This window comes from Aulonocara sp. 'chitande type north' Nkhata Bay, linkage group LG20 (genome assembly GCF_057382095.1).
Source record: "Aulonocara sp. 'chitande type north' Nkhata Bay isolate Kocher_YH1m ecotype deep benthic linkage group LG20, A_spYH_male_GT1.1, whole genome shotgun sequence".
Classification (NCBI taxonomy): domain Eukaryota; kingdom Metazoa; phylum Chordata; class Actinopteri; order Cichliformes; family Cichlidae; genus Aulonocara; species Aulonocara sp. 'chitande type north' Nkhata Bay.
The window spans coordinates 16429176-16446491 of NC_141363.1; the positions used below are offsets into that span (position 1 = coordinate 16429176).

The 17316-nt window shown below is 43.6% G+C and overlaps 1 protein-coding gene across 3 annotated transcripts in view; it reads left to right on the forward strand.

The window, feature by feature from the left end:
• Positions 1-148: 148 nt before the first annotated feature.
• Positions 149-17316, forward strand: part of bcl2l1 (BCL2 like 1) — a 30000-nt gene continuing 12832 nt past the window's right edge. The window contains exons 1-2 of one of the 3 annotated variants that reach the window (XM_086277809.1): positions 149-428; positions 4184-4956. In XM_086277809.1, coding sequence (XP_086133935.1) covers positions 4399-4956 — 558 coding nt within the window. In that variant the 5' untranslated portion in view covers positions 149-428; positions 4184-4398. Of the gene's footprint in view, positions 429-460; positions 1037-1082; positions 1550-4183; positions 4957-17316 lie in introns of those variants that run through there. The other 2 variants (XM_086277811.1, XM_086277808.1) reach the window with 2 other exon arrangements.

Below are 17316 nucleotides of genomic sequence, written 5' to 3' on the forward strand. Positions count from 1 at the left end.
ATAGTCGACTTAAATAATTTATGTCTGTGTGTCAGATGTGACGCTTCAGCAATACAACTAGCGCAGTTTTAGCAAGTTAGCGCTAATATTAGCCGGCTAGCGTTAGCTGATGCTTCATACAAGCTAGCCTTGGCTAGCTCGTAGTTCACGCTGGGAAGCACTCGAAAATCTCAGCGACACTGGCACGGCTCAGTTAATGCATTTGTGGCGGAGTGTTGACGTTAGAAAAAAGCAATGATCCCGCTAGTTGTAGTGAGGCTTGACTGGCACCGGTTACGTAGAAAGCGTAGCTGTGGGCGGATCTGCGGTAACCAGTAGCTGAGCTGGACCTCCTCCGCAAGACGGGCCAGCAATGACGGATAGGGTTGATCCAGCCGGGGTTTGGATTCTGAGCCACCAGACATGATTTTATGAAGACCACCCTACAAGTAAGAGTTCCTGCTCGATGTACAAGTGTAATTCTGATCCCTCTGCTGATGGCGTCGGTGAAATAACGTGAGGAGGAATGGCAGAGGGTGGATTTTCCTATCTGAATCCTGCGAGAGGAAAGAGGTCGACAGATTAGGGAAAAAACGCGCAGCGATACTTTCGTTCCCTCCACAAAGCTTTCGGGGTCAAATGTAATTCTGCTTTGTGCAAACTATACGTGTTCATTGTAGTAAAAGGGTTTGCCTCGGAAAATATGTTTTTCAATCTTGCAGTCTGCGAATGTGCGACTACATGTATATGACAGTGACAGCCATGTTCACAAGCTGGCTACAGCCGCGTTAGTACAGGCGGAGCAGTCTCTGTCATAATGGCTTACTTAGGAATTTTAGTGTTGCAATGCTAATTGCGGGGGTGGTGTCGTCTATATAAAGCAGGGTGTTGTCGCAAAGTGGCATTTTTTCTAACGAGACGCGATTAAAGGTCTTGGAATGGAATTGTGTTGCGTTCACGGGATCCCCTACAGTTTTCATTAGAAACATCAAAATGTATGCGGAATACAGAGACAGAGTGGAGTTTATTTAAACTACGGTGAAAACCGGTACTTCAGGTTTGTTATTTATATGTAATTTATTGTGCTAAACGCGTTAAGGCAGATACATGAACAACTAGTGACAGTGCAAAGAAACGTCCCTTTCAATTGAATCGAATTGAAAAATGTAATAAATTGCATCGATCTTTCTAACGTGTTGTTAGCTGTTAACATTTAAAATATCTAACGCCTGGATTATCTCTAAGAGGTTACTGGAGCGAGTAATAGCATACGTGTACTGTTTTTAAGTCGTGCACGTACGAGAATTTTCGACACGATCGTGAACAGGCATCCATAAAAGCGTCGGTGTTACGCAATCGGGGGAGGGCTGTCCATGCAAAGAGAGGAGGGGGACGTAGGAGGATACGTGCAAATACAGTCCTGAGCACAAAGTACCTATCTTGTGTTCTGACAGCTTTTGTACACGTAAAGCGACAGACGGGCTTGTCTGACTGATTCGGGACGTTTTCACCGAGAGGATCCGTGTACGGAGAAGAGCACTCCCCCCGGGTTTGATATCAAGAGTTGCTGGTAAGACGCTCGGGAATGATCTTTAATTATTATATTTACATCTTTGACGGTGTTAAAACGCCACTTAATAATAAAAATGTAAATAATAATCAATATCCTGACGGTGGGGGAATTGACACAAGCTTTAAGTGCGCCACCAGAGGGAGTAGCATGTTTCAACACTGCTCTGACTGGTTAATGTGTAAAAGGACAGTTTAAATTCCACCGTAAAAACATCAGCAGTTTAACTGAAACAAGTTAATGTTTGAGTTAATGTCGCGTTCGGGCGCTACATTTGGTCACGACTCGCTGGTATTCCTTGAGGAGCTGTGTGGTGTTTACATCAGTGCTGGCCCATTAAAACCCGAGCCACGTGTAGGTAGCTGGGGACCATGTGGCCATTGTAAACACTGCTGCCTTGTGGGTCTTTATGTGCTGTAACGGGCTCTTTCTGTTACTTTTACCACCCAAATGCGGACTAAGTAGTCAGCTGGGTGTATTTCAGTGAGGTTTTTTTTGTGTATGTGTGTGTGGGGGGGCAGTTTCTGCCATAGCTCGGAGCCAGCTGACACTGTATCGTGCTTCTATTGTGCTGTTAGGAGTATATTGTATTATGTAATGACACCAGCGCTATTTGCATGGAACTCCTTCCCAGCGGTCGGCCACCCTGATTATTAGGTTCCGCCACGTATCAACGTAAATGTCAGTATTGCTACAGGAAAGGTCAGACTCCCTCACGATAAGCAGACAGTTTGGGATCACCGGCGGGTCACGTCCCTCCCACGTCTTTTTGTGTGTACCAGTGAGTGTGGTACGGTGACAGCAGAATACAGAAGGGGCTGACCAGTCAACTGCTCTCAGAGTCTTTGTTTCAGGGACCTAAACTCAATTTAGAGGCTTCAGGACGGGAACGGAAATAATTAATAAAGCAGTTTGTATTACTGAACATCGCTAATGTTATTAGGCTGCTGTCAGGGATGTGAAAGTAATAACTGAGGCTGCAGGAGCTTTTCTCCACGGACTTTCTTATTCACATATGAATTGTGATTTATTTATTTATTTCTGTTAATGTAACCTGACAAAAAAGCTGATATATCCTTGCCAGACTGTATTTTCCACAACCCAAATGTTTTTATTTGGAACAACTCCAGATATATTCAAATTTCTGTTATACATGTGAATAATAAAACATTCATTCCCCACATTATTGTTGCTGGAAATCGGTTTTGCCTAAAATGTTAACTGGAGAAGATTTGATTTGATAGAAACGGATGTTCATTTCCTCCTAACTTGGATATATTTCTAATCAAAGCTGCTTCTTCTTTTTTCTTTTTTTTTGGGGGGGGGGGGGGGGGGGGGGGCTGTTACTCTTTAATATGGCTGATACTAATGTTTGAAATAAAATTTTGGCTGATAGCTAATACAAATATTTTGTTATTATTATTGTAACTTTTTGTTTGCATTTTGTTCCAGAAACACAAATTAATTTATCTTAATTTTTAAACTTAACGTTAACATAAAAAAACAACAACAACAAAACGCATGTTTTAAGGTTTGTCAGCTAAAGATAAGTATCGATATTGATATCTGTAAACTGATATGAGTCAACAAGGCCAATTCAAATATGAAGCTGATCTGTGGGTGCGTACCTGTTCGGTATGCTGACCTTTCTCCTCGGTGGTAGTTCACATGTTTTAAAAATTCCTTCGCTGACAAAGTAACCAAACATATGTTTGACCTGTGCGTAACCTATCTGAGCAGAATGTTTTAAGTAAGAGCAGTTTGATACATCACTGCTTAAAAGAACCAAATTACTGAGGTTATTGCTGCATGTGTTTGCTAATAGTTTCCCAGAATTTGAGTTCAGAGGAAGTTTATGACATTTTGTATATTTAACAACGCTCAGGCTGTTTTTAATCAGCCGCTGAAACATAAACGTAAGTTAACTTGATGAGAACAAACCTGCCGGCGGAGAGTGGCAGCACGGCATCTCCCATACAGTTTTTATTACCACATTTTATTTTGCAGTTCAACACTGTCACCACACGTTCATGCTAAAGCTGTCAGAAGAGCCCATAATGCAAGCTCATATACATGCATCGTTAATGCTTTCTGCAACCTCCAATGCCAGTAATGAGGAGGAGGCTGGAAATATGACAGAGTCAGTTTTGTGTGAAGATTTAAGGGCACGTGTGTGAGCGAGAGAATAACGGAGTACTTGGAGATGGGATAAACAAGATGTGTGAAAGCTTCCCTCAGAGGTCAGAGGTCACTGATTAGGATGTCTACGTGGAGCTTCAAGCCAGACTGTCGTTCTGATCTCGCTTCACCTTCCTCACACCTCCTTTAACTTTGTCTCTCTCTTTCGCTCTCTGACACACGCGCACACACACACACACACACACGTGTGTGTACACACACATTCTCTCTGCTGTCGTCTCATTAATATCATCGCCATCTGCTTCATATGTAACAGCCCAATTAGAGAGACGCACTTTGACCCTACCTGTCCAAATTTAATTTGAAGGTTCACAGTCGTCCCTACGCTCTCCACTCTCCTTACACGGTCTCACACACACACACACGCGCGCACGCACACGTAATCCTGGATATAAGCAATCCAGACTTTGACCTTTCATCGTTGTGTCTCTGCAGGGCCTGAGCTGTGCAGCCTTGTATAGGTTTGGTTTTCACCCCCCAAGTGTCCCGTGGATATCAGCTGACCATGGTGGTCTGAGCAGAGAAAACGGGAGGAAAAAAAAAAGCCTGGCGCAGTGTGTGTACACTCTAACACAGCGAGGCTTGACCAGCAGAGAGAAGAGCCGGAGCAAAGAGGAGGGGAAAACAAAAAAAGCACATTTAAATACAAAATGTCTCAAAACAGAGAACTTGTGCTTTTCTACATAAGGTATAAACTCTCCCAGAGAAACTATCCTCTCAACCACATAGTACTCAACGAGCCTTCGAACAGGACTGATGGGGGGGCAGCGGGGTTGGATGAGGAACAGCGAATAGACACACACGCCAATGGGACTTTTAATGGCACGAGTCCCGGGACCCCACCGGCATCCCCGCAGCGGCGGCAGCAGCAGCCGCCATCAACGACGGACCTCGACGCAGTGAAGGAGGCGCTCCGGGACACGGCCAATGAGTTCGAGCTGCGATACGCTCGTGCCTTCAGCGACCTTCACAGCCAGCTGCACATCACGCCGGCCACGGCCTACCAAAGCTTCGAGAACGTGATGGACGAGGTGTTCCGGGACGGCGTTAACTGGGGCCGCATCGTAGGGCTTTTCGCGTTCGGCGGGGCACTGTGTGTCGAGTGCGTCGAGAAGGAGATGAGCCCCTTGGTGGGCAGGATCGTAGAGTGGATGACGGTCTACCTAGACAACCACATTCAGCCCTGGATCCAGAGCCAAGGAGGATGGGTGAGTCACACACACAGAAGCGCGCATGCCATTTGCTTGTATAGCCTCTTTCATATAAGGGCTCTTTAACATTGCGGCCTTTAATTACACAGGCAAGGTAAGCTCAGGTCGCCAGCATGGAAAATTTCCTTGCTGCCACTTTTACTATGCAGTCAGGTGGAAAATAAGGTTAAAACCTGCCCTTACTTTTCCCATCTACGCCTGCTTTTGTTGCTATAGTGATAGCGGTGTTTTTGATCATATGTGCCGTTTCCCTGTCAAGAGCAGATTTGCTCCATTGTGCTAGTTGTGAGGCTTTCCTGCCTGTGTGGCTTGACCTCTAGAGGATCGTTTTGTTGTGTCTCGGTAATCTAACAAGTCGACATGAGACAGTGGCTGGCTCCATAACCTGCCAAGAAGAGACTTGAGATTGGATCTGATGAAGATGGAAATTGGAACACACGTGGCTTCAAGAAACATCTGTCTTTAAAAGCAGTAAAAACAAGCGTGCCTGTGTGGTCAGCAGCTAGTGCAGCTGTTTTCTAATTGATCAGCATCACGCTGCTCAATGAGCTGAATCGAAGTGGGAGATTAACAGCCTAAATCAGGGTTCTGGGAGTCTCCTGCTGCCTGCCTGGGGATCGAAGTTCTGTCATCACAGGGCAGGATAAAGTCCAAGGCTTTTACAGATAGCCCTTTTGTTTTGCTCTGGTCAGTTTATCGGCTCTGTGCTTTGTTTTTTTTTTTGTTTTCTTTTTCGTTCTTCCACTCTCTGATCATTTTATCTGTGCAATTTTTTTTTTTTCTTCAGTTGTCTTTCACCGAGGCAGCTGCATGCAGATGAAAGCTCAGGTTCCCCCCCCTCCCTCCTCCTCGGGTTAGTTTTAAAGTCAGCCACACTGGTACGGACAGTACCAGCGTGTGTTTGTGTGTGCTCGTGCACACTTTGAGGACAGATAAGGTCAGCTCTTTCCCTTTGTCTCAGCTATTTGATGGTATGTAATAGAGCGGGAGAAGAGGGGCTGATTATATTTATACCAGTGCTCTATAACACCAGGTCAAAGGTCGACTCTATAAAAACCAACATCCCTGTGGCTGAAAAGCTTCCAAAAAAAACAACATGAAAGATCATTGCTCTGCTGTTTATACTGTAGATGTTAAAATATGCATTTCTTTCACCACCTTATCAAGTGGTGTCAGGTTATGGAAGCGACTGACAAGGATCTGATTTGTAAGAGCTTTGCTGCTTTTAAATGCTAATAATGCAATTATTTGACTATCTGCTGAGAGATCCAATGACAAAGCACCTGTAGGTCTGAGCTCAAAATGACACCTTTTTTTGTTTTGTTTTTTGTTTGTAGCCACGTGGTGTGGCACAATATCTCATTAGCTTCTTGATTGAGTGCTATGAAGTTTTCCGCACTCACTTCTTGCTCCCTGTCAAACTGCAATAATGTCGCAATATCCGATTTTATTTGACAGTTATAGCCAAACTCAGTCATGGAAACATTACTGTTTTTGTATCTATAGCTGAATGACACAGTGACCACTTGGACATTACGGTAGTTAATGACTACTGTCTCCTAAACTTATACAACGTCTAAGTGCGATCACTATTAACAACTGTTTTTCTCCAAATATGTAATCAAGTGTTAGTGGCTACTCGGTACGTGTTAGACGTTTATGGTGACGATAGATGAGCCGAGAGCTTACAGGTTAATCTGATGCTTCATCCGATTTTCACATCCTGACCGCAAATGGATGTTTTCAGTGTTGTCATCGCAGTCTTATCAACACATATGTCATGATCTCCATGATCTCATAGTCGAAATGATCCAGGCACCCCACGCTCACACTCTCAAACACGAAGGCATTTTGCTTAGCAACAAGTTAGACTAATTAGTTAAGATGCTGAAGATAGAAGCTTGCGGTTAGTGGCCTGCGTGTCAGTGTAACCTAGACTCGGAGATATGAATGACTTCATCTGAAATGTTCAATGGATGTCATCTGCCAGCACGGTTTCACTTCTGCCTGATGTTGAGCACATGATGCCACTTCCTTCCCTCTGTTCCCCCTTCTCTTCCATTTCTATAAGTCACTTTCATAATGGTGCTCCACTGGCTCGTTTAAGGGGGAAAAGAGCTGCTTTTGACATGTGTCCTGTGTAAGTTGCTTGTGAGCTGACACACTTTGAGTCGAGGTATTCATACTAAAACAAACTTCAGGAGGTGGTTTACCACTGCAGTTCTATCTTTTATGCCTCCCCCCTCCCTTTGTCACAGTGTCATTGCCTTCTTTTTGTGGGTTTGTCTGTTCAAAGACAGCCTACACTTTCCCTGAAACGCACCAGAGTCTCTGAGTAAAACCCACATGAGACTTTGTTTTTTTTTTGTTTTTTTTTTTTGGTCTTTCATTTCCCTCTTTTCTTCCTTTCCTCCCCTGACGCCTCCTCACAGGGATGAAGCACAAAACCGTTGGCAGATGTGGGTATAGCTGTGAGGCAGGTGTGCCCTTAGTGTTAGCTGATGAAATATTAGTCCGCCCTAAGCAGCAGCAAGGTCACTGTTTCAGTTTCACTCAGCAATCACTCTTTCTCATTATCTTATTATCGCACGTTTTTACTGTTTGGGAAGAACCAAACGGCTCAGGGTAGTTTCCCAAAAGTTGGGAATTTACAGCAGGTTTTAAAGCTTCAGAAACAGTCTCGCATTCATAAGACTAAACACTTATTATCAAAGCAGCTTGTTTTCCAGTAGTACTGTGCAGAAATGCAGCACAGTTTTGTGGATGGTCTATGATTTACACAGATTGTTTCAGTTTTTTTCCAAGAAAAATACTCAGTGACTTAAATATCAGTAGGGCTACTACAAAGAAAGTTCAGTATAGCCCGTCTCTTATCAGTGATAAGGTTTGTTTTTTGTTTTTTTTTTATCACCCAGGATTTCTTTATCAGGCGACGTGTGCACTCCCATGAAAGGGGATTTCTGATCAGTAGTTTGACTCTTCTGCATAAAATAAAAAGCCAGCTAATTCAGACAGGTGACAGAGAGCTGTTAAGCAGGGTTTTTACTGCATATAAAAATTTAGTGACAACAAACCCAGGAGTGTTTTTAAAGTACTGTGAATTTCAAGTTGGATTTTAGTCACTCGAGCTTTAATGCATTTTAAAAAAAATCCATCTATGTAATGTCCAGTTTTGTGCTACGTTAGGTAACAGAAGTTATGTGCAGACTAATCCTGGCTATGACCACAGTCACCGTGTCGAGCCCATTTTGAGCCGGACAAACCAAGTTGGTGTGCAAACCAGGATCGCTCTCAGAAAATTGTAAAAGCACAAGTTAATATATAAACCTGACACATTTTGAAATAAACGAGATGTCACGCATGTCACACTGAGTGAAAATTAAACACTCCACCATCATTAGAGAGAAATCTTAGCAAGAATTGTTCTTTTTGCTTAAAAAAGTGAATAAATAAAATAATATCTTCAGCTTTGGTTCTGTGAAATAAGAAGTAGTAATTTTATAGACTGAAGTGTGAGAGTTGGAATCTGAATCGCTGCTTTTTAAAACGTTGATGCGAAGAAAACCTGTGACATTGTTTTGACCTGGTGGAATCAGCCGAGGTGCCAGTTTAAATATTGTAAAGTGAACGGTGTTTTGATCAAGTGTCGCTGTCATAAAAGCTGATAAAGCCTCAGCCTAAATGATCCCGCCGGAGCTTATTTTGGAGCCTCCTGTGTCCAGGACGCCGCGATATTTAATGGTAGCTCGGTGTGCGAGATAAATCCGTTCAGCCACAGCTTGTGGTTTTTAAAGAACAACAGGAGCAGAGCCATATATTGTCTGATAATAAACCTCCTTGGCAGACAGCAGCAGTAGAGACAGTGCTATCGACCTAATAATGCTGTTTCCAGCAGAGCAGGCAGTGGCAGTGATTACTCAGTGGAGATTGAGCCGCCTCAGGGTGGGGGTACAGGGTTATTACCAATTATAGATGAATAATATCTCAACCTGCTACTGGGGGAAACAATGTTTTTTTTTTTTTTTCTTTCTTTTTTTTCCCTCCCTGACAGACTAATAAAGCCTAAACTCATTTAGAAGAACCATGTTGCCACAGTCTGGGGATGCTTGGCTGGAGCTGGATGGGTCGAGTGGGGGTGTATGCAGAGAAACTAAGGAAGCCCATTAGTCCAGTTGTTGTGCTTTGTACTTTTGACGTTTTTGCTAAGGTGAAGGAAAAGTTAACTACAAGAAAAATGAGCAGTGAAATCCTTACTTCAGCTTTGCTTCTTCTTTTTTTTAATCAGCCACTTATGGCTGTGCACACTATATGCCACGTTTTTCACTCGCACTTAAATGAAAGTCTGGCTTTTCTTATTGTGAACAAACCTCATCAGATCCTACTAACAAGAACCTAGTTTGTATCTACAGCCTGATGTAACGTGTAACCTCAGTGTTGTAAAGCTCTGTAATTGGACAAAAACAGTTATACACTGTTACAATTCTTACAGCTACTGTAGAAGTTCTTTGCCACAAATGTGTAGTATTACACTCAGTATATCACTCCCTCCACAATGAGCTGATGGTAAGTGACTTTTGTTAGAAACGTCAGCAGCCTTTTGTTTTAGAAATTTTTCTGGTAGCTATATATTTATTTATTTTAAGCAGCACAGAGACAGCAAAAAAACCCAGAACATAAAATGTAATAAATGTCGACCTTTGGAAGCAAAGGACAGATAATAAACTGCATGTTTTATGACAAAAAACTATTCTGAACTATCTCTTTTCTCAATTTTCTGTCAGAGCTGCCCGAATTATTCAGAAAAGGTCCTCAAGTAATTTCAGTCAGCTTTTCTTTGTCCTGAAGTGTTTATGTAATTATTTCTAGTTGTAGGGTTAGAATTTCTATTCGTTTTTTGGCACTAAAACAAACAAACTGACTTTCTTACAGTTTGTTTCTTTGTTATCATAAAAGTGGCCTTCTGAATACAAAAGCAGAAATAGCAGGGAGTTACAGGAAGGATATTCCTGTGCAGAAGTTCCTCTGTACGTGGTGGGATTGTCCCGAAACCTACAGACAGTCAAGACGTCGTTGTGTTTTTCTTTATTTTTCAGCCTCTTGATGAGAGATTGTTAATCACACACACAGTGTTGATGTATGTGATTATGAATGTAGGCTGTTGTAGAGTGGTTAGACACCGAGGCTGTAATTAAGGGTCCACAGAAGGTAAGCGCATTGACTTGTTTTGACTAGGGAAACACCTGAGTTGCCTTTGTGCTGCTCTCTCCTCTGCAGACTTACTTAACCCTCGGTCTCTCTCTCTGTAATTAACATGCACATAGGATACACAGTTACATCCACAGAGTCGTCTGTCAGACTGTCCTAATGTATTGGAGCAGGAAATCGCACCCTTGGGACCTAAGCTGGCTGCTTCAAAGCCCCCAACCCCTCATCCACCCCCACCGCCACCCCCCCTTCCAACCTTGAGTATCTGTACCCTCCCTCTGTTTCCCTCCCGTGTCCTTCGTTCTCCTTTAAATGCACAGCTCCTTACGACAATTGAAATTTTTTTTGTCCCATATTTTTCCATCTGTGCCCTTCCTCCCCTTTTTGTCCTCCTTTTCACTCCTTTCCCTCCTCCTCGGCACCCAGCTACGTCCAGTCCAAAGACCACAGCAGCTAAACGTGTTCCAGCTCGCACATTGCCGCAAACCTCGTCAATCTCGCCATTAACCCTGTGCACCCGTGTTCCCGTGCTCGTCCTCCACATCACCCATAACATCATCATCAACACTATCGATTCCCTCCCACTTGATCCCGACTCACTCCCACCCCCTCCCACGCAGCTGCCACCGTTCCTTCATCTTCCTTCTTCTTTAACATCTCCCTCCACATCATCCTCCTCCTCCTCTCCGCTTTATCACTAATAGCTCACATGCGGCCAATTAAGAGACACGTTTTTATATTTTCGTGGCGCTTTCTTTGTTTTTTTGCATTAAGGATGGCGTTCTGCTCACGAAGCAAAGTTTCCAGGGACTGATGGGGTGTTTGTTTGTAAGCACACGTGTAGCGTGGGTGGTTGTTGTCTCATATATCGTATCGTTTTTATTGTATGGTGGCGCACTGCAGAGGGGAGGGGACGGCGCCAAGTCAGACTGGTCATGTGACTACCTCAGACAAAGAACCTGTGGCCACATAGACACAAACACAGAGGAAAATGGGCTATACTGGCTTTTTAGTTGTGCCCACAGGTACAGCGTTGCATCGCAGACAAAGCCTTCGCTGATATGAAAGCAACTTTGTCATTGTCACATTCTTTGACTTGTGACACACACAGAGACACCCCCCCCCCTCCTTTTTTTGGATCAATGGCGGGCACTTTTGTTGGACCGGCATCAATAACTGGCTTTTTGCAGTGGGCGGCTTTATGCAGATTGATCTCTGAATGTAGCTGCTCACCCGTGGACATGTCTCTATTGTTTCTGTGTGCATACGTTAAAGCTCGCGCATTAGTTTTTCATGATCTGTGACACCGGACGTGTGTGTTAGCGCGCGTGCTCGTAGTCAGTGGTGGGTGTCAGAATCACAGCTTGAGGATGGCAGCAAACAGATTGTATGATTCAGGCGCCACCAGCTCCATGACAGGAACATCAGACAGGGACCAGTTGTGTGTTTTTTGTTTTTTTTTAAAGTTGTCTGGCGCTTATGTTCGTGTGTGTATATTTAGAGGACAATGGGGGAGCCGAAGCCAACAATCAGCCAACACCTCAGTGAAGCAGTAAAAAACACTCCCCGGGTTCAACTATGGAAAGACTTTTACTTCTTCTAGAACATAAGTGTCAAACTCTGGCCCGCGGGCTAAATTTGGCCTGCAGCCTAATTACATTTGGCCCGCGAAGCCATTATAACTGGCCTGATGGTATTATACAGCTAATATATATATTGTCTAGTATTAAGCTTTGCTTGTTCCATATTCAGTTTTTCAGCAAAACTTGTTTCAATTCAATTCAATTTTATTTATATAGCGCCAAATCACAACATAAGTCGCCTCAAGGCGCTTCATAGATACAGAGAAAAAAACCCAACAATCATATGACCCCCTATGAGCAAGCACTTTGGCAACAGTGGGAAGGAAAAACTCCCTTTTAACAGGAAGAAACCTCCGGCAGAACCAGGCTCAGAGAGGGGCGGCCATCTGCTGCGACCGGGTCCATAAGAAAAGATTCATTCTTATATCTGGAGGAAGATTTTGTTTTTTCAATAAATATTAATGTTAGACCGCGACTTTGTTCCAGTTTTGAATTTTGGCCCACTGTGTATTTGAGTTTGACAATCCTGCTCTGGAAGGTTCTTGTTGACCAAAAGCTCTTTTTTTTTTTCTTTTTTTTTTTCATCAGCTTAAAATGTGAGATTCACAAAAAGAACTTCATACGAGCAATAAATCATTCAAAAAGTCATCTTTTATGGACGTTTTCTTGCTTTGCTTTGCTTTATTGTTGAAATCCAAGCCTGGGCTGTACCGTTGCTAATGCTTTTTGTGTTAGCTATCGTGTCTGAGTATTGATGGATATTTAGTTTGTGGAAGAGTGATAATTTCAGGCTTTCTACTTTCTCATCGTCTAACTAAGGAAAGAGAAAATATTTGAAAATTCTTCTTTGATTATTTTTATATAAACACACAGTGGCTATTTCATTAGCTACTCCTTGCTAGTACTAAGCTTTCAGAACTGCTTTAATCCTTCATGCAGAGATTCAACAAGGTGCTGAAAACATTGCTCAGATATTTTGCTCAATGTTGACGTGATAGTGCCACAGAGTTGCTGCAGATAGGTCAGCTGCACATCTTCGATTCCACCACATCCGAGAGGTGCTCAGTAAAGCCTAGAGACGGTTGAGTGGGAAAATCCTGGTAGATTGGGAGTTTCTAAAAAGCTCAGAGCAGCCTGCTTTGAGCTTCAGTAGATCCTCTTTACCATATCTACATCACAGCCCTCAAATTTCCAGAGTCACATTAACAATCTGCTACCACTGCAGTGGTTGTTTATTTATTTATTCATTTATTTTGCTGGGGAAAAAAATCAAAATAGAACAGAAAACCTAGTCAACAGCCACCAATCAAGGATTCTGGTTTAGATTCTTAAAAGCTATCTGATTGGTGGTTTAAGTATTTGCTTTAACAAGCAGTTGAACAGATATACCTAATGAAATGGCTTTATAATAGCTGAAAGAGCTAGTCTTTAAGTGTGTGTGTGTGTGTGTGTGTGTGTGTGTGTGTGTGTGTGTGTGTGTGTGTGTGTGTGTGTGTGTGTGTAACATTGGTTGGTCATGTGAGAGACGAGACCTGTGGCCCCGAAGCGTCTCACACACACAGGAAAACACAGCAGTGAGATATCAATACATGCTCCTAATGAATACACGTGCTGCATCTAGACTGCATCTGATTCTCTTTATCAGCATCTTCTCTCTCTGATTTCGAAACCCAGACTGGTGTCACAGCAGCGAGGCATCTGTGCGTTCCATATCCAGACGCTGTTTATGTACACAGGACGGATATCCAGCTGTGTAATAGACGTGTGTGTGCGTGCGTCTATACTGCCAGCACTCTGCGGCACGCCGGGCTGTTAGAGCGGTTTTGCCAGACTGGTAGACATCAGACTGCCACTGTAGTGTGTCTCCAACTACCCACGCACCCCCCACGCACCCCCCACCCACCCAAAACGCTGGCAGAATGAAGAAGCATGGACTTCTAGAGAGGCAAATGCAGACAGAGAGGAACATGAGGCTTGTGACTCAGCAAGACAAGGATGCGCATGAGATGCATGTAGGTCAGTAAGTTAAACGGGCTTTGTGGTGCAGTCTGTGCGCACCGTGATGGTTCTACACATGCACTTCGAGTGCATACGAGCAGAACAGCTGGATGTTTGCAGCGCTCGGTGGAGATGCTACATTCAGTTGCTCTACGTGCTGCTCCACTTCTGAGTGGCTTAGTGGGGAAATCAGGTCACAAGCAAACCCCCCCCTTCTCCCTACATCTTTCTCTCCAGTCTCCCCTCTCCTGCTGTCTGCTTGCCCCCTCAATTTGTAGGCCACTCTTCGTCTTATGTCAAACATATGTATATGAGAGAGAGAGACAGAGAGAGATGCATGGATGTATCTTATGTCTTTACATAGATCTAATATCTGCCTGCCTCTCTTCTCTCATTGCATTTCATCCCTCACCACCCTCCTCTCTTACTGCCTTTTTCCCCATTTCTCCCTCTCTCCGCTCATATCTGTGATGAGATTATGAGGCATATCATGGGATTAGCGAGACTCGTGGCATGTATTAAAGTGGGAGAGCTGAGGGACAGATAGCGAGGGTTGATGACTATTTCATGGTAATGTGGCACCCAATCTCATATAAGGCTAAATGATGATAAAGAGCATCAAGGCCATCGTCATTGTATTCATCACAGGTTTGTTTGAATGGCCTCAGGGGCTTAAAGCAATAGAGACGAAACCGTATCTGCATCAGCTCCGAAATATTAAAGAAAAAGGAGGAAAAAAATAAGAGGGAACAAAAACTTGGAGGCTTGGAGATATTCATCTCCAGGTTTCTTTCATGTAGGCAAACTTTCTGAAAGTGAGCAGTAAGTGATAGGAAGTGTGGTTTAAAGGAAAGCTGCCTCTGCCGCCACTTTCTCCTCTCTCCACATTCTTTTCTCATCATGGGTTTCCCATTTTTCTGTTTCCAGTCATTTTCATCAGCCTTTTTTTCCCCCTGCAGCCTGCTTCACCCTTGTTCGTGTGTTCTACTTTCCTGTTCTCTTATTTAGTTCTCTCCCACCCCCTGACTCCCTTTTTTGTCTTTTTGTTCCGTCTCAGTCTGTTACCTCCCTCGATTTCTGTCTCTTCCAGCTCTTCCGGACAGATGGCAGGTCTCAGGGTTACGGTGTGTTGTCTGGGTGGGGTGACGGCCTACAGGGCAGTGGGTTATATCAGCGAAGACATCCTGCCACGCCGTCTTTGCTTCCCTTACATCCTCTATCTCTGCCTTTACACTCTGCCAACCTTGCGTTCTCTCTGTCAGATGTACACACAAACGTTCTCGAGTCCTTGGCCTTCCTGTTGGGTCTCAGCGGTGTATACGTACAGTATGTGTATGCGTCTGCTGACAGAATGAGGTTTTGTGGAGAGAGACGGCCCCCAGAGTGGGGCAGGGAACAGATTGGAGTCTGAGCCTGCATGTCCTGACTCATTAATCTCTTCTTTAATTCATGGTCTCACCGCCGGCTCAACACGTGCGCACACATTTACAGACACGCACACACAGTGTCAGCTCCAAGGACCAAAAGAAGAAGGAAAAGTACATACAAGCACACTGGAGCTGGCACAACACCAGCGAGTGTCACGGCTAAAGGGTGCTTTAATGATTTAATTTCCTCATTTTTCTTGCTTGCTTCCTTTTTTGCTTGGAAATAATCCAGTACACCCCCCTCTCCCCAATTTAAACACTGCCACTGATGTCACATTGCAGCCAAGAACTTGAAGTTCAGTGGCTGAATCACTTCAGGAAGCTAAACATCCGTGCAGGTTACTCTCACTCTGGGACTGCTTTGTGTAAGCTGAGCATCAGTTTTCCGTAAGGCAGTGAAGAAAGAGTTTCTCTGTTAAACCTGACTTGCTTCAGAGCCTCGACAGTCAATTCCTGTCAAGCCATTGTTAAAAATGTTTCATTGCCTCAGAAAACAGAGTAGAGGGGAAACCACATCCAGAGCTGCTTAAGAAATCAAGAACAGATCCAGCCATATGAAACATCACGATTCGAATGGATGCGCCATTCCTCAGGAATCAGCAAGTGCAGCATATATTTTTCATATTTTCCTCTCACAGTGGGTCCATTTTCACGGTCTTGACTGTTAGCTCGAGAGGTCTATCTTTTTGGATTAAGATTGATTCCCTATTTCCTTGAATTATGCCTGTACTTTTTAGTATTATCCAGCTTCCTTGCTTGTGGAAACTGTGAGCTTCTGGCACCAGGCGTGAACTAAATCCCTAAGATCTAAATGCGTTTGGCTCTACAATAAAGCTTCCTGGTCATGTGGAATTTTTGGCAGCTGACCTGACTTTCTTATTCCTTGAAATGCCTTAGCAACTGTGATAAGGATGAAAACGGGAACGGAAGGCCTTGAGGAGGAACAGGAACTCATCGTGAGATGATGAAGACATTGATAAGGAGAAAGGAACAAGCAGTCACGTTGTTGACTTTTTTCCCCTTAACTGGACTCTCATTGCTGAGTATAAAGGTTCAAACTGACGGGATAAAAGTAGTATTCGCAATAATAAATGAACAGTCTAATCATATGATGATGATGACGACAGATTAGGACCAAAGTTGGGATGTTATGCTGAGTTTTAACTGTGAGATAATTTTTTATTTTGATAATACTGATAATGAATTGTAGATTTGTTGAAAGTGACGTAAGCACTGTGTGAAAAAGGACAGCACCCTCACTCTTTTCAATGGGCCACTGTGCTGATACAGAGGGGTCATAAAGGCAGCAGCCTACGAGAAAGAGGGAGATTTTCTGTTTGAGCACTACGCTTCCGTTCGCAGTACAAAATTGTAGCCAACAGGCTGTGAAAATCGGTGCTTTCAGTCCTTCACTGGTGAAATCATTTGCAAAACACTGTGTTATGGGTCTGCTTCCTGATAGGCTCAAAATGTCAGCACACAAAGTGCACACGCCTTGAACGTCAGAGATTTGCCAATACAGAGTACTGATCCAATAACAAGGGTTATTCTGTATTTGTAACTCAGAGGAATAAAAAGTCAAATCTGTTCAGTTTTGTCCATATGACTCCAAATCACAACAATATTTGGCTCAAGGTGCTTTTTATTGTAAGGCAAAGACCCTACAATAATAGGGAGAAAAAACCCAATAATCACATGACCCCCTATGAGCAGGCACTTGGCGACAGTGGGAAGGAAAACCTCCCTTTTAACAGGAAGAAACTTCCAGCAGAACCAGGCTCAGGGAGGGGCAGCCATCTGCCATGACTAATTACGGGGTGAGGGGAGGGAGATGAGTGTATACACACAGAGAGTGAACAGAGGTGAGTGAGGAAGCATAACTAAGAGGAGGTTCAGGTCACCTGATCCAGTTCTGAGTAGATGCTTTATCAAAAAGGAAAGTTTGAAACCTAATCTTAAAAATAGAGAGATGGTCTTTCTACTGAATCCGAACTGGGAGGCGGTTCCTAGGAAGAGTGTCCTGAAATATGAAGACTCTGCCTCCCATTCTACTTTTAGAAACTCTAGGAACAGCAGGTAAGATACCATTCTGAGAGCCAAGGGCTGTATTGGGGTGATACAGTACTACAAGGTCTTTTGGATAA